Source organism: Leptodactylus fuscus, unplaced genomic scaffold, assembly GCF_031893055.1.
Source record: "Leptodactylus fuscus isolate aLepFus1 unplaced genomic scaffold, aLepFus1.hap2 HAP2_SCAFFOLD_185, whole genome shotgun sequence".
NCBI classification, from domain to species: Eukaryota; Metazoa; Chordata; class Amphibia; order Anura; family Leptodactylidae; genus Leptodactylus; species Leptodactylus fuscus.
Window position 1 is genome coordinate 22,994 of NW_027440208.1, and position 26,351 is coordinate 49,344.

The 26,351-nt window shown below is 49.5% G+C and overlaps 1 protein-coding gene across 1 annotated transcript in view; it reads left to right on the forward strand.

Moving 5' to 3' along the window:
• Positions 1–328: 328 nt before the first annotated feature.
• Positions 329–26,351, forward strand: part of LOC142187308 (fucolectin-7-like) — a 46,536-nt gene continuing 20,513 nt past the window's right edge. Inside the window, exons 1-3 of the mRNA XM_075261533.1 lie at positions 329–404; positions 23,434–23,719; positions 24,914–25,061. Of these exons, the coding sequence (XP_075117634.1) occupies positions 329–404; positions 23,434–23,719; positions 24,914–25,061 (510 nt within the window). The remainder of the gene's footprint in view (positions 405–23,433; positions 23,720–24,913; positions 25,062–26,351) is intronic.

Below are 26,351 nucleotides of genomic sequence, written 5' to 3' on the forward strand. Positions count from 1 at the left end.
CAGCCATGTCAGGAGAGGCCGACTGTAGGACAGGGGAATACAATCTATTACTATCTGTTATCAGCCATGTCAGGAGAGGCCGACTGTAGGACAGGGGGATACAATCTATTACTATCTGTTATCTGCCTATTACTATCTGAAGCACAGTAGACAAACACTGAAACCAGGAGCCCTCTGGGATGTTGCAAGTGTAGTAATGCAGCTCTGGTAGTGACTGGAGAATAACTCAGGGACATGAAAACAAATGATTTTCTACATTTCTCCTCAGTCTCTGAGTTCTCATTACATTTAGTAATATTCTTTACCACCTTCTTCTTCTTCCTTCAGGATGAATCTTCTGTCGTCTCTGATACTGTTGGGATCTCTGGCCCTGGCTCGGGGGTGTAGTCCTCCTGGACCTGGAGGTGAGATCAGATCTACACACAGTGCGGTAATATATCTGTATCACACAGGCAGGATTATAACATGGACAGAGAGGTGAGATAACCTGCACCGTCCTCTACTGGGGTCTCCTCCAACCTGCACACAACAAGAATTTTAGAACTATATGATGAGATTACATAGTGCTGCTATCTGTATGGTGGTGTTATGTTGTCACAGCATACAATGTATATAGTATAGTATAGTATAGTACATAGTGTATATACACTCACCGGCCACTTTATTAGGTACACCTGTCCAACTGCTCGTTAACACTTAATTTCTAATCAGCCAATCACATGGCGGCAACTCAGTGCATTTAGGCATGTAGACACGGTCAAGACAATCTCCTGCAGTTCAAACCGAGCATCAGTCTGGGGAAGAAAGGTGATTTGAGTGCCTTTGAACGTGGCATGGTTGTTGGTGGCAGAAGGGCTGGTCTGAGTATTTCAGAAACTGCTGATCTACTGGGATTTTCACGCACAACCATCTCTAGGGTTTACAGAGAATGGTCCGAAAAAGAAAAAACATCCAGTGAGCGGCAGTTCTGTGGGGGGCGGAAATGCGTTGTTGATGCCAGAGGTCAGAGGAGAATGGCCAGACTGGTTCGAGCTGATAGAAAGGCAACAGTGACTCAAATAGCCACCCGTTACAACCAAGGTAGCCAGAAGAGCATCTCTGAACGCCGCACAGTACGTCCAACTTTGAGGCTACAGATGGGCTACAGCAGCAGAAGACCACACCGGGTGCCACTCCTTTCAGCTAAGAACAGGAAACTGAGGCTACAATTTGCACAAGCTCATCGAAATTGGACAATTGAAGATTGGAAAAACGTTGCCTGGTCTGATGAGTCTCGATTTCTGCTGCGACATTCGGATGGTAGGGTCAGAATTTGGCGTCAACAACATGAAAGCATGGATCCATCCTGCCTTGTATCGGTAACGGTTCAGGCTGGTGGTGGTGGTGTCATGGTGTGGGGAATATTTTCTTGGCACTCTTTGGGCCCCTTGGTACCAATTGAGCATCGTTGCAACGCCAAAGCCTACCTGAGTATTGTTGCTGACCATGTCCATCCCTTTATGACCACAATGTACCCAACATCTGATGGCTACTTTCAGCAGGATAATGCAATGCCATGTCATAAAGCTGGAATCATCTCAGACTGGTTTCTTGAACATGACAATGAGTTCACTGGACTCCAATGGCCTCCACAGTCACCAGATCTCAATCCAATAGAGGAGCATCTTTGGGATGTGGTGGAACGGGAGATTCGCATCATGGATGTGCAGCCGACAAATCTGCGACTGCAACTGTGTGATGCCATCATGTCAATATGGACCAAAATCTCTGAGGAATGCTTCCAGCACCTTGTTGTATCTATGCCACCAAGAATTGAGGCAGTTCTGAAGGCAAAAGGGGGTCCAACCCGTTACTAGCATGGTGTACCTAATAAAGTGGCCGGTGAGTGTATATATATACAGTGATGGATCCATCAAACCACCAGTCACCTGGACCTGGATACAGAACACCCAATAATGAGGCTATTATTTCAGTGAATGTCAGTGGTTAGAGCGGTTGTTCGGTATTATAGTCCCTTGGTTGTTACTGAGATGGAGGGTAATAATGGAGGATGATAATAATTAGAGATGAGCGAACACCATTCGATCAAATTGCTCTGTATCAGGCCTTTCAAGGTATTCGATTTACTGCAAAATCAGTAAAAATCTGTATCCCCTCCCAACTTCTCTGGCGCGTTTTTTGCACCGATAACTGTGCAGGGGAGGTGGGACGGGAACTACGACAATGGAGGCAGTGAAAAAAATTTGATAAAACCCATTGGCTGCCGAAAACATGTGACCTCCGATTTATAAGAACGGCCGCCGCCATATTTGTGTCATTTTGCGGCTTGTAGACGTAGGGACAGAGGTGCTGCTGAGGGCTATCCGTAACAGGGATCAGCTCATTCCAATTTTTTGTTCAATCCAGTATTGTTTGCTCTCCATGATGTGAAGTATGCGTTTGTCTCTTGAAAAGCAACTCAACATGAAGTCAGCCATGTGTGCCAGTGTGTTACTTGGCATGCCTTTGCTGGCCCCAACTGTAAGGGTCACTCTTCATTTCCTCCATTTTCCACTCCCCTTCACACCATTTGTGGTGAAGCAATGGGATGCACTGCAGTGCACCCTCTAGCCTCGTGTGGGACAGGGACATCAGATGCCACTCCATCCCCCTCTTCTTCCTCCGCCAGCCAACGGTGCGAAGATGAGAGGAGTGTGCTCTGAATGTTTTCTGCCTAGCAGAGGCTAGTTCTCACTTACGAAAATGGCCGCACTTTGACCTGTATATCAGGCACAATGGTGTAGGTTTCAAAGAACCATTGCACCAACAATTTGAAAACGTGGGTCATGTGTGGACCGTGTTTGAGTCTGGCAAGCTCCAGATCTGCTACCAGGTTCCAGCCATTATCACAGGCGCAAAAATGCCAGGCCCCAGGTGTAGCAGGGAAAAACACATTGCCATCTCAGCCAGGATGGCATCCCTGACCTCGGGGGAAGTGTGTTTTCTGTTGGTCAAGCTGATCAGCTTCAGCACGTCCTGTTGACATCTCCACACCCCAGTGCTGAAGCATGTACAGGTCACAGCTGTGGTTGAGGTAGCAGTGCAGGAGTAGGCTTTCAAAGAGGCTTTCCCCAAACTGTCAGAGACAGATGTGTAGGTGTCCAGGCTGGTGTAAACGGTGGAAGTGGCAGTGTCGGCAACGCTGGGCGACGATTGTCCTGCATTTGTTCTCTCCCACTGAGCCCAGGGCTTGCCTTCCAAATGACAGCGCACGCAAGAGGTGGTAAGGTTGCTCTTTTCAGAGCCCCTACTCAGTTTAGACTTGTAAAGTGTGCAAACCGCACTAAATTTGTCATGCAAATGATGGGTCTATCCATTGGCTGTTCATTTTGATGAAAGTCAGCCGGTCAGCACTGTAAGCTGACAGCCGGCTGTGCTTATCGGTGATGATGCCACCGGCTGCGCTGAAGACCCTTTCCGATAGCACGCTGGTGGCAGGGCAGGGAAGGACCTCCAAGGCGTATAGCGCAAGTTCCAGCCACAAATCTAATTTGTAGACCCACTAAGTGTAGGGCGCAGAGGGATCGGAGAGGACAGGGCTGTGGTTGGCCAGGTACTCCCGCAACATGAGCCTATACTTGTCCCTCCTGGTGACACTAGGCCCCTCAGTGGCAGTAGTTTGGCCAGGGGGTGCCACTAGCCTCTTGTGTGACAATGAAATCATCTGCCACTTCGTTATCCTCCTCTTCCTCCAACAATATACGCTGTGAAGCGGACAGGAGTCTGCCATGACTATCCTGCTAGGATGTTTCAGCACCTATGCCTGACTCCTCAGCGTACAATGCGTTATCCCTGATGGCGAGGAGGGATTCTCGCATCACACACAGGAGCGGGATTGTGACGCTCACGAGTGTGTCGTCACAGCTGACCCTCTTGGTGGACTCCTCAAAGACACGAAGAGATCTCGCATAAGTCTGCCAACATGGGTGAGTTTTGCGCGAGTGGCTAGGACACGGAAAATCTTTGGCCTTGCTGCCTCTGGACATGCCTCTGCCTCTAGCCACATTTTTTGCTGCTGCGCTTGCATCCATATGTACACTGCTTTCCCCCCTAGACATCACCCCTGTCCATGCCTCTGCTTATAACCACATTTTTTCATGATTAGCTTGCCTCCACATCTACACTGCTTTCCCCCCTAGACATCACCCCTGTCCATGCCTCTGCCTCTAGCCACCTTTTTCTCTGCTGTGCTTGCCTCCACATCTACCCTGCTTTTCACGCTAGACATCACCCCTGTCCATTTCGGGTCGGTGGCCTCGTCGTCCACCAACTCCTCTTCCAATTGCTCACTCTCACCTTACTGCAAACTGCACATAACCACAGCTTGCCCTGATGGCAACTGTGTCTTGTCATCATCACCGAGGCCCAGAAACGCCGGTTGTGGGTCCACAACCACAAAATTGGTAGGAAATGGTGGATGCTTCACTATTTGAGCCTCAGGACACAAAAAGTCGTCTGGTAGCTCCTGTGATTCAGAAAGTGGCTCAACAGAGGGAGAGACAGTAAAAAGACCCGAAAAGAGATCCTGGGAGGGGGCAAGGGTGGGATGACTCTGTTGGGAAGATTGGGCATGTTGGGAGGAAGGAGGGGCAGACTCTTGGGTATGAACACGACTGCAGGTAGTGGCTGACCGGCTGCTGGAAAAGCAGCTGGAAGCATTATCCGCTAGCCATTGTAACACCTGTTCCTGGTGCTCGGGCCTGGTCTGTGTTGTACCCTGCACCCTGCTTAACACAGCTGCCATATCAGGAATTGTGATGAGCGCATGCTAATGTTTCTTGTCAAGTGGAAAGGATGGGATGGGATTTCACATAAGTCTGCCACCCATGGAAACTCATGGTGCAGAAACTTCGGGAGCTGACTCTGAGGAACCCTTGGGTTTTGTAGATGGAACTCCATCAAAGATCTCTGCTGCTCACACACCCTGCTCAACAGACGGTATCTAGGGTTTCAGCGTGTGGTGACCTCGCACAACAGCCGGTGCTTCAGGCAGATGTAGGCGTTGCTGGAGTGTATTGAGGCTAGCAATGTCTACTGTAGACCTGCCAAAGTGGGAGCACAAGCACCGCACTTTCACCAGTAGCTCGAGAACCTTGTGGTACGTTTTTAAAGACCGTTGCACCAATAAGTTGAAAACGTGCACCAGGCATGGGCCGTGTTGGAGGCTGGCAAGCTCCAGAGCCGCTACCAGGTTCCGGCCATTATCACACATGACAAAATACCTGGGCCCAGGTGCAGCGGTGAAAACCACATTGCCATCTCATCGAGGATGGCATCCCTGACCTCGGAGGCAGTGTGCTGTCTGTCCCCCAAGCTGATGAGCTTCAGCACAGCCTGCTGACGTCTCTCCACACCAGTGCTGCAGCGTTTCCAACTCGTAGCTGGGGTCGATTTAATGGTGAAGGAGGAGGAGGGTGGTGTTTCAGCACTCCTGCCAGGAATATTGGGTGGGGAGACAAGGCAGGCCGCCACAGTTTGCGACCTGGTCCCAGCCTCAACTACATTCAGCCAGTGTGCCGTGATTGAGATGTAGCATCCCTGGCCGCATGCACTTGTCCACGCGTTAAGTGGAACCCTAAAGGGTTGTTCACACAGAGTAAACTGGCGTGTATGTTGGCGTGTAATTTTACACGTGTAAAATAAGACTCCCATTGACTTCAATGACATTTTACACATGTATTTTGACGTGGTTTTTTTACACGTGTAAAAAAATGTCATTGAAGTCAATGGGAGACTTATTTTACACGTGTAAAATTACACGCCAACATACACGCCAGTTTACCCAGTTTACTCCATGTGAACTCACCCTAAGGGCCAAAAACACTGCTGGTGAATTTTGTTCAGTTCCAAAGGACTCTGTGTTTGCATTTGGCTCAGTCGCAGCTCCAGGACAGGCCTTGGAAGGCAAGGTTTCCTTTAGTGGCTCCATCTCAGCAGGATGATGATGGTGAAGCTTGGTTAACTCTGGTGTCAGAAGGGAAAGTGGTTTCTGATCTACATGTAAAGTACTGGAGCATGTTGTTTGGACAATTAACACCTGATCAGGACTCATTGGACCCATCTCTGTGTATAACACCCCTCTTTTGGTGACTATTCACTAACAATAAAGACCATCAGAAACTTAAGTGTGGTATAAGTGGGGTAGGCCACAGCTTTATTTATACCTGATAACAAAGGTAAATAAAAACCTCAAAACGAGAAACAAAAGATAAACCGTCCATGCCCGCCTCCGGCTCTTCTTCTTCCTGTCTTCTTAATTCGCCCTGAATGCTCCACTGCGATCCAGCGAGCATGTAGGTTACCATACTTCAAATTGGGCATGGACACCCCCGCCACACAACAGGCAGTGTACCGCTCCCTCCCTACACCTGCCTGTTGGCCCCCCCACCCAAAAGAACCAGGGCCCTCTCAAGCCCATCTTGCAGCCCAGAGAGAAAAATATCAGACCCTATGGGGTTGAGATGCACTCCGTCCCTCATTAACAACTTCTCGTTATTACCCTCCAAATCCAAGTGCCGTATGGTTACCCCACCCAAAGACCTAACAAATTTGGAAACCCGGATGTTCAGAACCCGCCGAGCCCTATCAATCGCGGCGACGTCTCGCGCGCCTCTCCAACAAAGGCGAGGCACAACCTCCGACCACACCAGGACCACCTTACCGAAAAAGTCATATACTCGGCGGAGATCCTGCTTTACCATGGTAATGAGTTCGGCTAGCTTCACATGACCCAGATCATTACCTCCGGCATGGACTACAATAACTGCAGGACCTGCCGTCAAACGGCTCGCGGCCACTATTTCGGGCAGAACCTGCCTCCACTGCAGACCTCGACAACCTCTCCAACGAACGTCCACTCCGTCCAGGCCGAAATGTAGACCCCCAAGCCGAACCGCCGCTCTCCTCTCCGCCCAATACAGGAAAGAGTGGCCTATGAGCCACACCACTACCGGAACAGCCTCTATAGAGAAAACACAGAAAAACAAAGGCACAAGACATAGAAGAAAAATGCAAGAAAAAGACATAAAGGCCCAGATCAGCACCCCATCGCACTCAGCGAACGCCGAGGCTTAGGGAGTCATCAGGTCGGGCCGAATGTAAGACCGGAAGCAATCGGATCTCCAGCGCCCCAAGCGTTTTACCGCCTCATCGCCCAAACCACAAGCATCGGCCGTCGTGGCGGCTCCGATGCGGAAGGAATGGGTGCCGAAGTCCCGAGGCTCCAGCCCCACAGCAACTAAACATGCACAAAAAACAGACAGGAATTGGAAACGAGTGAGAGGCGAACCAGATTCATGCAATAAAAGGACGTCCCCTGCGGGACGCCTAGCACAATAATCCCGAATCAAAACCACGGGGCAAAACTCAGACCCCGTGCGTCCAATGGTAATCCAAGTACCCCGCCCGAAAACGTCCGTTTTCGAGCGGCGAAGACAAATTTTAACCTCTGCATCGGAAACAACCACATCACCCGCGCCCAAACCCCCGGGCCTAGTTTTACTGGGACTGACTAACTCCCCAATACGGAGGGCCTCAGCAAAACCAACTCGAAACCATCCAGACACACGACCTCCAGAACCCCAAACAAGTGAGTTAACAAGCTAAACGAGACCGGCCGCCGCCGATCCCCCCCACACTTCTCCTTCCTCCATCCCTTCAAAACCTGTCGGATAGCAAAGTGTTTTTTAACATCCAAACGACCAAACAACTTGAGCATAAATGCAACCCCAGCTAACCTTTTAACAACCGCGCAATAAGACAGCCCCTGGCTCCTCAGTTTGACTAAAAATTCCAAAGAAACATCTAACAACATCTGAGCGTCCGCGGGTGCTGAACCGCCAGACACGGACAACCAAAGGACCCAGGCACTGTGGTGGCTCTTCCACGTAGACGCAGATACCGACCCCCAAATGAGCTCTAGCAGCTGTTCCCTACCAGGCTCCACAAGGAATCGGGGCAACTCCAACCCTCTGTCTTTGCCGACGGATGCAGGGCACGGAAGACCTGAAAACGTGAGCGAGACAAAGCATCAGCAATCCTATTCCGCACCCCAGGCACATGGCGAGCTTTAAACCAAATGTTACGCTGCAAACAAACCAGAACTAAATGCCGAAGCAGCGCCAGCACCGGAGGTGAGGAAGAAGACTGACTATTTATAACCTGCACTACCGAAAGGTTATCACACCAAAAAACTATCCTACGATTGGACATCCCATCACCCCAAAGCTCTATCGCGGCCACAATCGGGAAAAATTCCAACAAGGCCATGTTCTTAACCAAGCCCGATTCAACCCACTGCGGAGGCCAAGACCCCCTGCACCACTCATCCCCGAAGACAGCCGCGAAACCGTCGCCCCCAGCCGCGTCCGTAAACAAAGAAAGCTCTGCATTTGTAACCTCCTCCTGCTGACAAACAGCCCGACCGTTAAACTGAGAAAGAAAAACGCTCCAAACACACAAATCCTCCTTCAGTGTACGCGTAATGCGAATAAAATGGTCGGGGTGGAGCACATCCTTCGTAGCCAGCGACAGCCGGCGACAAAAGGCGCGCCCCATGGGCAGAACCCGGCATGCAAATGTCAGCAGGCCGAGGAGACACTGCATCTGGTGCAACGTAACTTTTTTGGCGAGAAGGAAATCCCCAATCATACCCAGCAGACGGTCGAGCTTGTCAGGCGGGAGCCTAAACACCATGTCGACCGAGTCTATCTCGATACCGAGAAAGGACAGCCGCGTACACGGGCCCTCCGTTTTCTTGGCAGAAAGGGGAACGCCCAGCCGGGACATCAAGGACCTAAAGGTAGCTAACAAATACGCGCAAACAGGCGACCCTCCCGGACCAACAAACAAGAAATCGTGCAAAACTGATGGGATGCCCGATTCATAACGCAAAGACCACTCCAAAAAGGAGCTAAAAAGCTCGAAATAATAGCATGAAATAGAGCATCCCATAGGCAAGCACATGTCGACGAAAAAACTGTCCTTAACCCTACAACCTAACAAGTGGAAACAGTCGGGGTGCACCGGAAGCAGCCGGAAAGCCGACTCAATGTCGGACTTAGCCAACAGAGCACCCGGACCAGCCCTACCAACCAGAAAAACAGCCCTGTCGAAAGAGGTGTACGACACTGCCGCATCCTCCTTCGAAATGCCGTCGTTAACTGATGACCCAGGAGGGTAAGAGAGGTGATGAATGAGCCGGAATTTGCCCGCCTCCTTTTTGGGCACCAAGCCCAAGGGGGAGACCCGTAAATTCAACAGCGGGGGATCGGAAAAGGGGCCGGCCATCCGGCCCAACGTCACCTCCTTCATGACCTTCTCCCACGCCATCTCCTCATTATCCCTGACAGACTTTAAATTAGGGGAAAGAAACATAACCGAAGAAGGGGCGTGGGGAATATAAAAACCGTCGGAGAAACCCTCAAGAAGCAGGCTTGCCTCCCGCCTCCTGGGGTAGAGGGCGAGCCACTGTTCCAGCAGCCGCACGTTCACCGGCGTTCTCTGTGGTGCCGGCAGCACCCAGCTTGCCGCCTTGCCGGTTACGGCGGAAGCAGCGCAAGGCAGAGTGCGACCTGCCACAGATCGAACACTCGTGTTTGAAGCGGCAGGAAGAGTGAAATCTGCAGTGGCCCTCATTGTAGAGCCAGCAGGTTCCACTCAGACGCTGTGCCGTCGCTGCGGGCTGCTGCCCCGCACCGGCGGCACCTGACTGAAAAGGCCGCTGGGGGCGTTGGGAAAGGATCAGCTGGATCCAAACATCGGTAGCCTTAGAGGCCCAACCGACGGAGGGGGTCAGGGCCAGGCGGCGACGGTACTCCTCATCGTACCGCCACCAGGCCGAACCCCCATGCAATTTATACGCGCTGTAAACTGTATCCATATAAATGAAGAGCTCAGGGCCCTTCACCGGGGAAGCCTGACACGTAATATAAGCAAGAGTGGCGAAGGCCTGTAACCAGTTGCCAAAAGTTTTCGCCACTCTCTGCTTACGTTCCGAACCTTTTTCAAAAGTCCGCTCCTTATCGACGGCAATATGGTCTGCCTGTTATGTCAGTCCAGGTAGCTGCAACGGGGCTAAGGGATTGCAGTAGGGAATCTCGCCCTGCACTACTCCCACTAGCTAACCCGGTCCCTGCCTCACGGGTGTAGGTCGGCTGTTCTCAGGCTAAACCTGACCCCGACAGCTCCTCTCTCACTGACACCGTAGGCCTAGAGGGAAGTGGGAGAAGGAATGCCCTATAAGACCTCTAGGGACTGGAGACTAAAGGGGGTCACCCCTAACGAACAAGTGAAGCTGCTACTGACAGGGACTGACAAGGGTGTGCGCTGACTAACAACACAAGCAGCACACAGGAAACATGTAGGAAAGGAATTCCCCAAACCAATATGGGAAGGAACCGTACACTAGGAAACAAACACAGGGAAACTGAGTAGAAATCAAAGGATAAGGCAATTCACTCACACAGTCAATTATACACGGAGGGAGGATTGGTGAACACAGAAGGGAAAACACACAAACCAACTTGTTCACCCAAAACCTCCCAAAAACCAACCACGGAACTTCCTCTATCCAAGATAACCACCTACTCCTCCTGCTAAGGCCTAGCTCTGTAAAAGCGACACTCAGCACAGAACCATGGGAGGCATGGGTTTAAATACAGAGTAGAGACCACTCCTCCCAGGTGCAAATGGGAGGACAGACTAATGAACCAGGAAATCAAGCTGCCTACCAACAGTGCGTGCGAGCAAGTCAGAAGGTGTGCACCAATACCCACGACACAAAATACTCCTAACAGGATCCTCCCCTCAAGGAGAAGACTCCGGATTCCCTAGGAGCATCCTTCTTCGGGAACTCCTTGTGGAATTTCTCCACGAGTCTGGGGGCTGACATATCCGACTCCAGAACCCAAGAATTATCTTCAGGACCGTATCCCTTCCATGCCACCAGATACCGTAGCTTCCCCCGAACATATTTGCTATCCAGAACTCGGGATATCTCATACTCCCCGGACTCAGAAACTGGTGGAACTTTAACTGGAGACGTTCCCTTCTTGGCCTTCTTTAACAAGGAGACATGAAACACCCGGTTTATCTTCCACCTTTTAGGTAGTTGCAGCTGCGCCGCCACTTCATTTACCATCTTGATGATCTTAAAAGGACCCACAAACCTGGGACTCAGCTTCTTGCTAGGAACCTTCAACCTGATATTCTTGGTGGACAACCAAACCATCTCACCAGGGAAGAACTGCAACTCCCCTCTCTTCCTATCCGCCTGGACCTTAGCCTGGTGCGACGCCCGCACCAGATTCTCTCGGATACGGGACCATACCCCTTGCAGCTTTTTAGAAAATAGCTCCTCCTCCGGAACTGGGGACGAAATGGAAGAAAATACTCCGAAAACAGGATGTCTACCACCGGAGCAAAAAAAAGGTGTGGTACCTGTGGCGTTGGAATCATGGTTGTTTAAGGAAAATTCTGCCAGGGGAAGAAAGTCAGCCCAATTATTCTGATTCTCTCGAACAAAACACCTCAAAAACTGTTCCACATCCTGATTCTTCCTCTCTGTTTGCCCGTTAGACTCCGGGTGAAACCCGGAGGAAAACGACAGTGTAACTCCCAACCTGCTGCAAAAAGCCCGCCAGAATTTAGCCACAAATTGCGGACCCCTGTCCGAAACGATCTCCTCAGGAAGACCATGCAACCTTACAATTTCTTTAATAAATGACCCTGATAGTGTCTTGGCACATGGCAGCCTGGAAAACGGGATCAAATGGCACATTTTCGTGAAGCGGTCAACGACTACCCAAATGACCGTGAAACCCTTAGACACTGGAAGGCCCGTGATGAAATCCATAGACAGATGAGTCCAAGGTGCCTTAGGAGGTTCTAACGGATGTAGAAGACCGTGGGGACGGGTAAGCGACGCCTTGGCTCTTGCACAGACCGAACAATTTTGAACAAACTGCAAGACATCCTTACTCCACCCTGGCCACCAAAAATTCCTAGACACCAATCTCATGGTCTCTGAAACCCCCGGGTGACCAGCAAGAACCGACTCGTGACACTCCCTCAGTAGACTTTGTCGGAGAGTAGTTGGGACAAACAGCTTGTTTCTAGGTATCTTGGAAGGTGCAGCGTGTTGCGCTTCGATCAAGGCTTTCTCCAATTTTGTGCCCAATACTGCTACCACCACTCCATCCCCAAGAATAGTGGCCGGCGCCTCTCGTTCCTCCTCAGTCGACATATACCGGGATAAAGCATCAGCCTTAACATTCTTTGAACCCGGCACATAAGTCACGGTAAAATGGAACCGCGCAAAAAATAGAGCCCATCTGGCCTGCCGTGCATTTAATCTCTTCGCCGACCCAAGATAAACCAAATTCTTGTGATCGGTAAATACCTGGACTGGCCTTCTGGCCCCCTCCAGGAAATGACGCCAATGTTCGAACGCTAGTTTTATTGCTAGTAGTTCTCTATCTCCGATGTCATAATTCCGTTCAGAGGCAGAGAATTTCTTAGAAAAGAAGGCACAGGGATGCGTACCCTCCTCGAACTCCTGAGAAAGTACTGCACCCACCCCCACCGAGGAGGCATCCACCTCCACTCGGAAGGCCAACCTCTCATCCGGCTGTCTCAAAATGGGAGCGGAGGAGAATCGCTTCTTCAATTCTTCAAACGCGGCTAGCGCCTCTGGCGACCACTTAGCACAGTCAGCCCCCTTCTTAGTCAAGTCCGAGATGGGTTTCACAACCTCAGAAAATCCCTTAATAAACTGGCGATAATAGTTGGAGAATCCCAAGAACCGTTGGACCGCCTTTAGGTTCTCAGGTCGCGGCCACTCCAAGACTGCCCTGACCTTCTCAGGATCCATCTCGAACCCCTTGTCCGATAGGATATAGCCAAGGAAACATAATTTATTGACCGCGAACACACATTTCTCCAGCTTAGCACTTAATTGGTTAACCCTCAGGAGATTTAAAACCTCTCTCACTCTCTCCCAATGAGTCTCCAAATCCGGGGTGTAAATGAGTATATCGTCCAGATAGACCACAACCCCCCTCCCTATGACGGCACTTAGTACATCATTAATAAAATTCTGAAAAAACGCAGGCGCATTGGTTAGACCGAAAGGCATCACCAGATTCTCAAAGTGTCCTAGGGGTGTGTTAAACGCTGTTTTCCACTCATCCCCCTTCTTGATTCTCAGCAAGTTATACGCCCCACGTAAATCTATTTTACTAAACCAGCGAGCTCCCGTAATCTGGCTGAAAAGATCCGAGATCAACGGGATGGGATAGGGATTCCGCACCGTGATTTTATTAATCTCCCTAAAATCCAAACAAGGGCGCAACCCTCCATCTTTCTTCTTAACAAAGAAAAACCCCACTGCTACTGGGGACTTAGATGGGCGAATATGCCCCACCTCTAGACTCCCCTCAATATACTCTTTGAGCGCCTCCCTCTCCGGAATAGTGAGATTGTACAACCTTGTCTTGGGTAGCACAGCATTAGGTATAAATTTAATCGAGCAATCATAGGTGCGATGTGGTGGTAATGTCTTGGCTGCCCTTTCCTCAAAGACCTCCCTGAACTCACATATTTCTTGAGGCAAATTATCTATAGACAAAGACATCACGGATATGGGCAGACATCGACCATTACACCCCTGCCCCCAAGAAACTACTGTCTCGGTCTCCCAGTTGATAATAGGGTTATGCTGCTTCAGCCAGGGCCACCCCAACACTACTTGTGCTGGTAATTTAGACAACAAGAACAAGTCAATCTCTTCCCTGTGGCCACCCACAATAAACTCCAGACCCTCCACCTGTTTGGAGATGACAGATTGCTGTAGAGGGGTCTTATCAATAGCCCACACCGGTATCTGAGACTTCAAGACCAAAGGACTCACCCTTAGTTGCTCGCAAAACTCTGAGTCAATAAGGTTGACTGCCGAACCACAATCAACCAAAATCCGGCACTTCTGCCCATTTACCCATCCATCAAGGGTCAACCCGGCAGTCTGAGTACAGGAAATATGCACACCTCCCTCCTTAGTAGGTTTTCTCCCCTTACTCTCAATAGACCTGGGGTTATTACCCTCCTTGGCGAACCATTCTCTGGAGGGGCATACCCTTGCTAAATGTCCCATTCCTCCACACACAAAACAGCGTACTGTGCGGGACCCTTCACTCTTGGGTCTAGCACTTCGCACAGTGGCCCCAATCTGCATGGGTTGGTCCCCCGGGTCCTCTCTAAAAACGGAGAATTGAGGAGGGCTAAGCCCCCCAGGACTCTTGTCTCCACGCTCCCGGAGGCGCCGTCCAACTCTAATTGCCAGCTGCATGGCCTCATCTAGATCTCCAGGAACAGGGTGAGAAACTAGATGATCTTTAACCTGGTCCGAGACGTGGTTCCTGTCTCAAACTGACTAAGTAGAGCGGGGTCATTCCAGTGTACTTCTGCTGCCCACCTACGAAACTCTGTGCAATATTTCTCTATAGCGTGATCCCCTTGCACCACACGTCGTAGGTTATACTCAGCCGTGCGTACCCTGTCTGGGTCGTCATACAGTAACCCCATTGTGGAGAAAAACGCCTCTACAGTTAGTAAGCAAGCTGAGTTGGCTGGTAACGAATGTGCCCAGATGAGGGGATCATCTCTCAATAAAGTAATAATAATCCCAACTCTCTGTACCTCAGAACCGGAGGAAAACGGCCGTAGCCGGAAATACAAAAGACAGTCCTTTTGAAATCGGAAAAAATCTGACCTCTTACCTCGGAAGGGTTCAGGTAAGCTGACTTTTGGCTCCAGAGGCCGACCCACAGGGGCGCTACTCACCTGCCTCTGTATGCCCTCCACCTGAGAGGCTGTGTGTTGAGCCAACTGCTGTACTTGAGATACGCCAGAAGCTTGGATGGCATCCATTCGTAGCTTGATCCCCTCCATCTCAGTGGAGATCTGCTGCACCGCCTGGTACAACTGTTTCAGGTCCGTCATAATGCAAACGAACCCTTTTTTTTTTTTTTTTTTTTTTTTTTTTACCGGCTGAGTGTACTGTTATGTCAGTCCAGGTAGCTGCAACGGGGCTAAGGGATTGCAGTAGGGAATCTCGCCCTGCACTACTCCCACTAGCTAACCCGGTCCCTGCCTCACGGGTGTAGGTCGGCTGTTCTCAGGCTAAACCTGACCCCGACAGCTCCTCTCTCACTGACACCGTAGGCCTAGAGGGAAGTGGGAGAAGGAATGCCCTATAAGACCTCTAGGGACTGGAGACTAAAGGGGGTCACCCCTAACGAACAAGTGAAGCTGCTACTGACAGGGACTGACAAGGGTGTGCGCTGACTAACAACACAAGCAGCACACAGGAAACATGTGGGAAAGGATTCCCCAAACCAATATGGGAAGGAACCTTACACTAGGAAACAAACACAGGGAAACTGAGTAGAAATCAAAGGATAAGGCAATTCACTCACACAGTCAATTATACACAGAGGGAGGATTGGTGAACACAGAAGGGAAAACACACAAACCAACTTGTTCACCCAAAACCTCCCAAAAACCAACCACGGAACTTCCTCTATCCAAGATAACCACCTACTCCACCTGCTAAGGCCTAGCTCTGTAAAAGCGACACTCAGCACAGAACCATGGGAGGCATGGGTTTATATACAGAGTAGAGACCACTCCTCCCAGGTGCAAATGGGAGGACAGACTAATGAACCAGGAAATCAAGCTGCCTACCAACAGTGCGTGCGAGCAAGTCAGAAGGTGTGCACCAATACCCACGACACAAAATACTCCTAACACTGCCGACAACAAGGACCAGATGTCTATGAACTCTCCCTTGACAATCTTATCCCTAAGTTCCGCTGGGACGTGTGTCCCCAGCGGAGTGACTCCGCAGAACATAGTGTCCCGGAGCATGCAACTCGATGCTAAGTCCGCGACCGGGGCAGGAGCAGCCCCCCCGGGTGCAGCGGCGGACACCGGGTCCGCCCTAACCTGAGGACTACCTGAAACCTCTAACAACTGCCTAATGAAGGATGAAAGATCCTGGCCAGGTGCAAGTGTCGGTGTGGGTGTCGTGGTGTGAGGTGCCCAAGCCGTGCGGCAGGCGTACTCACCAGGTTGCGGCCCCGGATGGACCGGAAGAGGAGCCTGGACAGGAGCGGTCGGTAGAGGCTGTGCGTCTTGATGTCGTAGTCCAGCCGAAGAAGATGTAGCCCTCTCCGGACGGCCGTCCACTGCAGAACCCCGACGACTCTCCCGATGCGAAGAGGCACGATGCGACCCGTCCCGCAGCCTTCGGTCTGAATGACTGTAGCTCCGCCTTGACCTGGAGGACGAACGACTGCGCGGGGTGCGATGTCTTGTACGGCTCCTGCGACTACGAGAACTCCTCCGGCTGCTGTGTCTTCGCGATGCATCCAAGTGACGCCCACTTCCGTGGCGGTACCTGTCGTCTTCTGATGAAGACTCAGAGAAAGGCGAAATGTTAGAGCGATGACGCGAGCCCCTGCCCTCCCGCACCCAGTCCCCTACACCCGCAGACGCCCCGCTGTGAAGGAGGGCCGACCGAACCCCTCGGGTGACCCCTTGACCCCTGTGACCTGCGGGACCCTCCCCTAATGCCACCCCCACCGCACCGTCGGCCGCAGCATCATGTAGGCCCGCCCCCCCGCCGACCCCGGAGGCCCCGCCCTCATGACCTGCGCCGCACACACCCACCTGAACTGTAGGAGCATAGACCGCCGGACGAGGAGGATCCATACCGCCGCCCGAGGAGCCTGCGGCAGCAGCTGTGGCAGAGAAAGCAGCCGGAGCTGCGTCTCCAGCAGCTCCGGCGAGAGAAGCGCTGAGCCCCGCCCCTTCCGCCCCGTCACTTCCGGCCGCTTCAGCGACGCGCGCCAGGGGCACGCCCCCCGGCGGCGCGTCATCAAAGAGCAGAGGGGAAGCACCACCCACAGCAGCCGCGGCAGCGACCGTTGCTTCAGGCCGCGTGGCGGCGGCCATATTAGCATCAGAGGAGGCACGCAGAGGCAAAGCTGGGGACCCTCCCCCACCCCCCACCCTCCCCCGGGCACGCATCGAAGGTCTCCTGGAACGCTCACCTGTGCTGCCGCTGCCAGAGGCTGACTGCCGACCACGAACCCCGGCCTCCCTTCTCTGCCTTGCAGCGCCGACACCCCCGCGCGCCGGCGGGCTGGGACTCAGCCGAGATGGAGGGCGAGATACCCTCAGCGGCCGCCCGGCCGCCCTGGAAACCGATCCGCTGGCCCCCGATTCGCATGACCGCTGAAGGAGGCTAAGCAACCAGCCAGGGCCCTGGCTGGCCACCCTCTCCTGGATCAGTTGCTCCAAAGAGTCCGCCATTTGCAGGTCCTGTTCCTCTCACCATGCGTCCTGGTAGAAGGTGAGTGACCCGCCTATGTGCCCCCTTTTTATGGACTAATACTAAAAAAACGTCACCAATATTTTGAAAATAGAATAAGAAACCAGCCAATGAGTCCAAAGCCCTTTCCTTATACAGTCTAGGGCTGTCTAAACCCTGTAGAGGTCATGTAGAGTCCGATATTAGAGGACCATTACCGCTAGTAGTGGTTGCAGCCATTTCTCCCCCTTTGTGGTCCTCTAAATAAAAGTTACCCCCAGGACTTGGTGCTAAAATGTTATCAATTTCCCAATCACAATCAAGGTCAATGTCTGGTCCTCAGTCCCATCCACTGCATCAATCCAACACAATGAGAGGGATGGTTCTGGAACCACCGGGGCTAACACTCTGCTGGTGCAAGGCTCTACTCACCCAAAGGGCCTCAATCTCTGCAGGTAGAGGCTGAAGTCACCTGAAGGGCCCCAATCTCTGCTGGGGCTCAGCTTAAGGGCCTGGAACTTCATTTGTACGGGCTCATGTTAAGGGCCATAAAAGTGAATTTTGTTAGGAGTATTTAGGTTCTTTAATTTCTATTTTTCTTACCTGGGGAGTTTTTGGCTGCGCAGTGTCTGGGGTGGCATCCTGGCGCTGCGGGGTTGTCCTGTCGTGGGTATTGGTGCACACCTTCTGACTTGCACGCGCGCACTGATGGTAGGCAGCTTTATCTCCTGGTTGATTAGTCTGTCCTCCCATTTGCACCTGGGAGGAGTGGTCTCTACTCTGTATTTATACCCTTGCCTCCCATGGTTCTGTGCTGAGTGTCGCTTTTACAGAGCTAGGCCTTAGCAGGAGGAGTAGGTGGTGTTCTGGGATAGAGGAAGTTCCGTGGTTGATTTTTGGGAGGTTTGGGTGAACGAGTTGGTTTGTGTGTTTTCCCTTCTGTGTTCACCAATCCTCCCTCTGTGTATAATTGACTGTGTGAGTGAATTGCCTTATCCTTTGATTTCTACTCAGTTTCCCTGTGTTTGTTTCCTAGTGTACGGTTCCTTCCCATATTGGTTTGGGGGAATCCTTTCCCACATTTTTCCTGTGTGCTGCTTGTGTTGTTAGTCAGCGCACACCCTTGTCAGTCCCTGTCAGTAGCAGCTTCACTTGTTCGTTAGGGGTGACCCCCTTTAGTCTCCAGTCCCTAGAGATCTTATAGGGCATTCCTTCTCCCACTTCCCTCTAGGCCTACGGAATCAGTGAGAGAGGAGCTGTCGGGGTCAGGCTTAGCCTGAGTACAGCCGACCCACACCCGTGAGGCAGGGACCGGGATAGCTAGTGGGAGTAGTGCAGGGCGAGATTCCCTACTGCTATCCCTTAGCCCCGTTGCAGCTACCTGGACTGACATAACAAATTTTGGAAGGTCTCCCCACATCACACACATCCACAATGACAGGTCAGGGGGGGGACTGAAGGATTTCCCATTGTCTATTCCATCTGTGCTTGTCATGGGGAACGTGATATAAAGGGGGGCTTGGTAATGTTTGTGGAGCTTACATTGGGGTTTGTGTCCCTCCATTTGGAGAGTAAAGAAGGTTTCCTGGTATTTCCCCCCACTTTGATAGAGGTTGTAGTGAGTGTGTATAGTGTGTAGTTGTTAGGCTGTGATAGTGGGGTAATAGAGGGTCTTTGGTGTGTTAGATAACACATCACACACAGGAGCGGGATTGTTACACTCACAATTGCGTTGTCACAGCTGACCCTCATGGTTGACTCCTCAAAGACACGCAAGATCTTGCATAAGTCTGCCATCCATGGCCACTCATGCGGGAGCTGACTCTGAGGAACCCTTGGGTTTTGGACATGGTACTCCATCAAGGGTCTCTGCTGCTCACACACCCTGCTCAACATGTGGTACGTCGAGTTCCAGCGGATGGGGACGTCGCACATCAGCCAGTGTTCTGGCAGATGGAGGCGTTGCTGGAGGCCTCGGAGGCTAGCAGCGGCTACTGTGGACTTGCCAAAGGGTGCGCATAAGCGCTGCACTGTCACCAGTAGCTCTGGTAAAAACCGTTGCACCACTAAATTGAAAACGTGGGCCAGGCATGGAACGTGTTGCGTGACACGTGCTGGTGCATGGCGGGGACGGCACAGCGGGAGAAATAGTGATGGCTAGGGACGGCATAGCGAGGTGCTGCACTTGCCATCAGGTCACGGAAGGCCTGAGTTTCCACAAGCCGGAACGGCAACATCTCCTGGGCCAGGAGTTTGGAGATGTGGCCATTTAAGGCTTGTGTACGGGGGTGGGTAGCGCTGTATTTCTCGTGTGCATAAAAACAATAGGAATATTCAGCTCACCCCTTTATGTGATATCCGACGTGGAGCTTGTGGTGCACGGAACCGGTGGACTTAACCCAGTAAGTCACAGCTTTGAACCAGAAGAGACGTAAAAATCCAACATCCACAAGACCGAGGATGAATCAAATCTTCAATCTTTATTAATCATGCTTTATAAAACCTTCTTCATGTTCCTATGGGGATATGGCTGAGACAGGGCGTATAGCCCTCTGCTACGCGTTTCGGAACGATGTTCCTTCCCCAAGGCATATTTACACGTTCTATTGCATAAAATTTCAGAGAATCAACGTTATTATGTATTACGGAAAAGTGGCGAGATAAGTTAGAAATATTCTCTGCTTGCTTGGTACTATCAGTTATGTGTTCCGAAATACGAGTCTTGATGTTTCATATGGAACATCCTATTAATATTATAAATGTGAAAGTTTGTGGGTTTGTGTGTTTGGATGTTCGGATGTTTGTTCCTCAATCACGCAAAACCCGCTGGACCGATTTGGCTGAAAGTTTCCACAAACATAGTTAATACACCCCATTGCGCAATAGGCTACTTTTCGTCACAATAGCGCACATACGTTTTTCCCAGGACCCCCACAAAACCCAAACTCACATCACCATCTCTGCAATCTCACACACTTTGGACTATAGCAAGCCACAAAATTCCTATTACCCTCTACAGCCTCGCCCCTAACCCCACACAATCTCATATACAGATACGTTACCACTTTGCCCCTCACCTTACCGATACTCCAGGAGGCGCTCTTTAACGCTCCGGAGCAGCCATGTTTGCCGACCCCCACCGCTCTGACAATCCGCGACACCGCCCACCCATGTCAATACCCCTAGGCGGTCTAATAAATGCAAAAAAAAAAGTTTAAAAAAAGTAAAAAAATATATAAAAACAAATAAAAAGGATAAAAAATTCAAATCACCCCCCTTTCCCTAGAACACATATAAAAGTAGTTAAAAACTGTGAAACACATACATGTTAGGTATCCCCACGTCCGAAATCGCCCGCTCTACAAAGATATACAAATATTTTTCCTGTTCGGTAAACGCCGTAGCGGGAAAAATGGTCAAAAGTGCCAAACCGCCGTTTTTTCACTGTTTTGATTCTGATAAAAATTTGAATAAAAAGTGATCAAAGCAATAACATTTCCCGAAAATGGTAGAACTACAAAGTACACCCGGCCCCGCAAGAAAAGACGCCCTATACATCCCCGTACACTGACGTATAAAAAAGTTACGGCTGTCAGAATATGGCGACTTTTCAAAAAAAAAATTTTTAACACAGTTTTGGATTTTTTTAAGGGGTCAAAATGTAAATAAAACCATATAAATTTGTTATCCCTGGAATCGTAACGAAACACAGAATACAGGGGACATGTCAATTTGGTTGCACAGTGAACGCCGTAAAACCAAAGCCTGTAAGAAAGTCGCAGAAATGCATTTTTTCTTCAAATCCACCCCATTCTGAATGTTTTCCCTGCTTCCCAGTACATTATATAGAATAAATAATGGCGGCATCATGAAGAAAAATTTGTCCCGCAAAAATTAAGACCTCGTATGGCTCTGGGAGCGGAGAAATAAAAAAGTTATGGGGTTTAGAAGGAGGGGAGTCAAAAACAAAAAACGAAAATCAAAAAATGCCATCGGCGGGAAAGGGTTAACTTCAAATACTTCTGTCCCAAAGTCACTATGTAAAGTTTCTCACAACACCGTATATATAGCAGCTCAAATACAAAGTAACTGCAACACAAAAGTCTCACGTATTCTCTGAATTACAGAAAAAACAAGATACAAAGTTACATTTCATATCCCAGACCTTATACACAGTACGAAAACCTTACCCGCGCCTGTATATACCCACTGCTACAATCACCGCAGACCAAGTCGCGGGTAACAGCTAGTCCTACATATCTGAGATTACATGTTTGACATTCAACCATGTGTACGATAGGATGACTGTTGCAATTCATGAACTCTTTGATGGTGTATGTTCTACTTTGATCTGAATCTGTGAATGTTTTAGCTTTATATGCATATTTGCACATGTTGCACCGGTTAAGACCACATTTGTGGAAACCTCTAACACTCCGCCATGTATCTGATATGGGTATATCCCTGACATATAAGCTGTGTGACACCTTGTCTCCTATGGTACATCCCCTTCTAGCTACAATTTGATCTGTTTGGTAATTGGATCCTGCATAAGTATTGGGATATTACCATATATGATATTTTTAATGGCCTTGAATTGGTTACTAAATGGGGTGGAGAAGACTATAGGACGCTGCAGAGTATTTCATTTTCTATGTCCTTTTCTGGATTTTTTAGATGTTTTTTCTTTAAGTAGATCTTCCCTGGGTATGGAATCAACTATGTTTTCTGCCCGTTTCCATGACCATTTCAGGTATCCTCTGCTATGTAGTCTATCTAACGTAATCTTTTTATGTTCCTCATATAAAACTTCATTTGAACATGTATGTATAGTGCGTATCAATTCACCCACTGGGATGGATTGTAGTGTGTGGTTTGGGGGATGACTACTAGCCAATAAGAGTGTGTTACCTGCCATGTTTTTTCTATACACACTAGTGTTAATTAGACATGTATTAGGGTCACCTTCTAGCCACACATCTAAAAATGAAATTTTGGTAACATTATGTGAGTATGTAAATTGGAGTCCGATGACATTGGAGTCTAGATATTTCATGAATTCCGGTAAAATGGGATTAGGTTGCTGGGAAGATTGGGCATGTTGTGAGGAAGGAGGAGCAGTCTGTTGGATAGGAGGAGGAGTTGAGGTAGAGGCTGACTGGCTGGTGGAGAATGTGCTGGAAGCATTGTCCGCCAGCCATTGTAACACCTCTTCCTGGTGCTCGGGCCTGCACCTTACTTAATGTGGCCATCAAGCCGGGGACTGTGGAGAAGCGTAATGCTTGCTGCCACAGAGCTGTAGGCGCAGTAGACGCTGTTGGTTGACCGCAACCTTGCTCCCCATCTGCATTTCCACTCCCCCGTCCTCGTCCCTTTGCGCAAGCCTTATGCATTTTAATGGTCTATACACTGAGGAAAGCTGGGTTGAGCGTATAGAACTGGACTGAATTGCTCTGTATTCCTGTTTTGGGGGGACACCCCATGGAAAGCTGGACTCCTCTCCCTGTAGTGTATAGCTCTGAGAAGAGCTGTTGGTTTTCTTCTTTAGTTCTTCCCTGCCTACTAGAAGCTAATCCTCTCTAGCCCTCAGCAGATATCTTTCTCTCCGTATCTCTCACCGCAACTGTCACAAAGATGGCGCTGGCTATTCTTATAAATTTTTTTGCAATGCTTATGTTGTCGTAGTTCCTGTACCACCTCCCCTACACAGTTATTGGTGCAAAAAACGCGCCAGGGAAGGTGAGAGGGGATATGGACTTTTACTGCGTTTGCCGCGTGGTATTTGACTGGAAACGAATACCTCGAACGGCCTGATATTCGATCGAATACCTTTTCAATCGAACGGTGTTCGCTCATCTCTAATAATAATGGAGGAGGGATAATAATGGAGGAGGATAATAATGGAGGAGGATAATAATGGAGGAGGGATAATAATGGAGGAGGATAATAATGGAGGAGGGATAATAATGTCCTTCCATTTCATCTTCATATCAGTGACAGTTCTCTCTTTCATATTTTTTCAGCCATAGAGATAGCAAGAAATGGAGAAGCCTCTCAGATATCCAATTTTCATTCAGAATCAAACAAGGGAATTGCCAAATTGGCCATAAATGGTGAAAAAAACTCCAATTACATGAAGGGCTCCTGCACTCATACTAAGGGAGACCTCCCTCCATGGTGGCAGGTGAACCTGAAGCAGATCTACAAGATATCCAACGTTGTCCTAACAAACCGAGGGGACTGTTGTAAGGAGCGACTGATGGGAGCCGAGGTCCGAATTGGGAACTCCCCTGACAACAATAACCCAGTGTAAGTTCTATAGACTGTGACATTTGTCTCCTGGGGTCCTCCAGTCCTCAGAGCCCACCCTCCATATAATACCATCAATGGTCACTTTTACCTTATTACAGTCTGATCTAATAGAATGACAGCATCGGACATTAAACTGCTGCAGAGAACGGTCACATGATTCTGCCTCCATTCCTATTGACACTGATGTAAATAACATGATGGACGCTTCTATAGTTCTTCTATCTTTCTGCATGTACAACTTAGTCTTCCATTACAAATGTAAACAATCATGACCAGAGATAACTTCCACCATGTTGTTTACATTAGCGCCAATGGGAATGGAGACAGAATCAGTCTGTGACCTTTCTTTGTGACATTTTATATCCGTTGCTGTCATATATTATGGAAAACCACAACAGACATTGACAATGGTAGTGTGAACTCCCCCTTACAGATATGGTTAACACTGTCCCAAGTAGGGTTTACAATCTAAGTTTCCTTTCAATACATCTATGGTGCACCCAAAGGACAGCCACACAAAGACAAGGAGAACATACAAACTCCATGCGGATCTCCATACAAACTCCAGACAGGAGACCAACTGGGGGACAGGTGAACTGCTTAGGACAAGAGAACACTGGAACAAGTGGGCAGAAAAATAGCCAGGGGGTAGGAGACCAGCTGGGTGGCAGAGGACAACAGAATAACTGAGGGACAGGAGAAAAGCTGGAGGACAGGTGAACTGTTTGGAACTGAGGACACGAGTATAGCTAGAGAAGAGGGCAGGAAAATAGCCAAGAGTCAGGAGAACAGCTGGGGGCACCGGACAGGAGAACAACAAGGTAGTAAAAAAGGAAGAGGACAGGAGAACAGCTGGAGGGTATGGGACAGGGGAACAGTTATGGGGGCAGAGGACAGGAGAGCAGTCGGGGGAAGAGGACACGAGACCAACTGGGGGTGGTAGAGGACAGGAGACCAACTTAGAGGGCAGAAGAGAGGAGAACAGTTGGGTTTGGCAGTGGACACGGAGAACAGCTTAGAGGAATAGGATAGGAGAACAATTGGAGGCAGTTGGGGGACAGAGGACAGGAGAACAGTTTGGGAGTCAGAGGATTGGAGACCAGATGGGTTGCTCACCGCCTGCTCAACTTTGCAGATCTCTCAGAATATGGAGGAACGAGCAGTCAGGATTTTTCTGTATTTCTCCTCCAGGTGCGGAAGGGTCACCGATGTTTCGTCTCTCACCTTGCCATTCTGCTGTAACAGGATGGAGGGTCAGTACGTCAGTGTGGTCATCCCAGGACGCCCCGAGTACCTGACACTGTGCGAGGTCGAGGTTTATGGAGAACCAGTCCCTGAGGTTACTAAAGTCTGCTGGTAGCTGAAAAATAAAAGTCTATTAAATCATGTCCTAGTTTATGTAATGCCATGACTTTTGGATATGGGATATCCCTCACTGCTTCCTAAAACCACCCAAACTACAGGAAATATTGGCCACAGCTTTATTAAACTCAAAGAAATAAAATAATGTTTTACTTACTATTATTTCAATTTATTTATTTTTTCTTAAATAGTAGATTGTGAGCCCCATATAGGGATATATGATATAGGGATATATAATATAGGGATGACAATGTACTGTTTTTTTTTTTATTTCCTATCAGAACTAAGTGATAGCATAGGGGAAAAGGACTTGGGCATAATAGTAGATCACAAATTCAACATGAGCCAACAGTGCGGTGCTGCTGCAAAAAAGGCTAATAAAATTCTGGGATGTATTAAGACAAGCATTGAATCTAGATGAAGAGAGGTCATTATTCCGCTGTACTCTTCCCTGGTCAGACCACACCTGGAATACTGTGTACAGTTCTGGGCGCCTCAATTCAAGAAAGACATCGATATATTGGAGCAAGTCCAGAGAAGAGCAACCAAAATGGTGGAAGGTCTGCAAACCATGTCCTATGAGGAGCGGCTAAAAGAACTGGGATTGTTTAGTTTGCAGAAGAGAAGGCTGAGGGGAGATTTAATAGCAGTCTACAAATATCTGAAAGGTAGTCACAGTGCAGAGGGATCTCCCCTATTCTCATTAGCACAAGGAAGTACAAGAAGCAATGGGATGAAACTAAAGGGAAAGAGATACAGATTAGACATTAGGAAAAACTTTCTGACAGTGAGGAGAGTGAGAGAGTGGAATAGGCTGCCACGGGAGGTGGTGGGCGCTCCATCAATGGAAATCTTCAAGCGGAATCTGGATAAACATATAGCTGGAATGATTTAGGAAAACCTGCACTCGCAGGGGGTTGGACCCGATGGCCCTTGAGGTCCCTTCCAACTCTACCATAAGAATAAAGAATAAGTCTGTCTTTGTAGTATGAGAGGAAATCCACGCAAACCCAGGGAGAACCTACAAACTCCTTGCAGATGTTGTTCCTGGCAGGATTCAAACCCAGGACTACTGCGCTACAAGGCTGCAGTGCTAACCACTGAGCCAACGTGTTGCCCCCTATTTCAATTTATTTATTTCCACAGGTATTGCCAATGCCAGGAACAAATAACTCAAAAACTAACTGTTCAGGCAAATACCAAAAAATATGAACTAAACTCATGAACAATCATCTTACAGCCCGCAGGAGAGGAAAAAGCCCTGTGG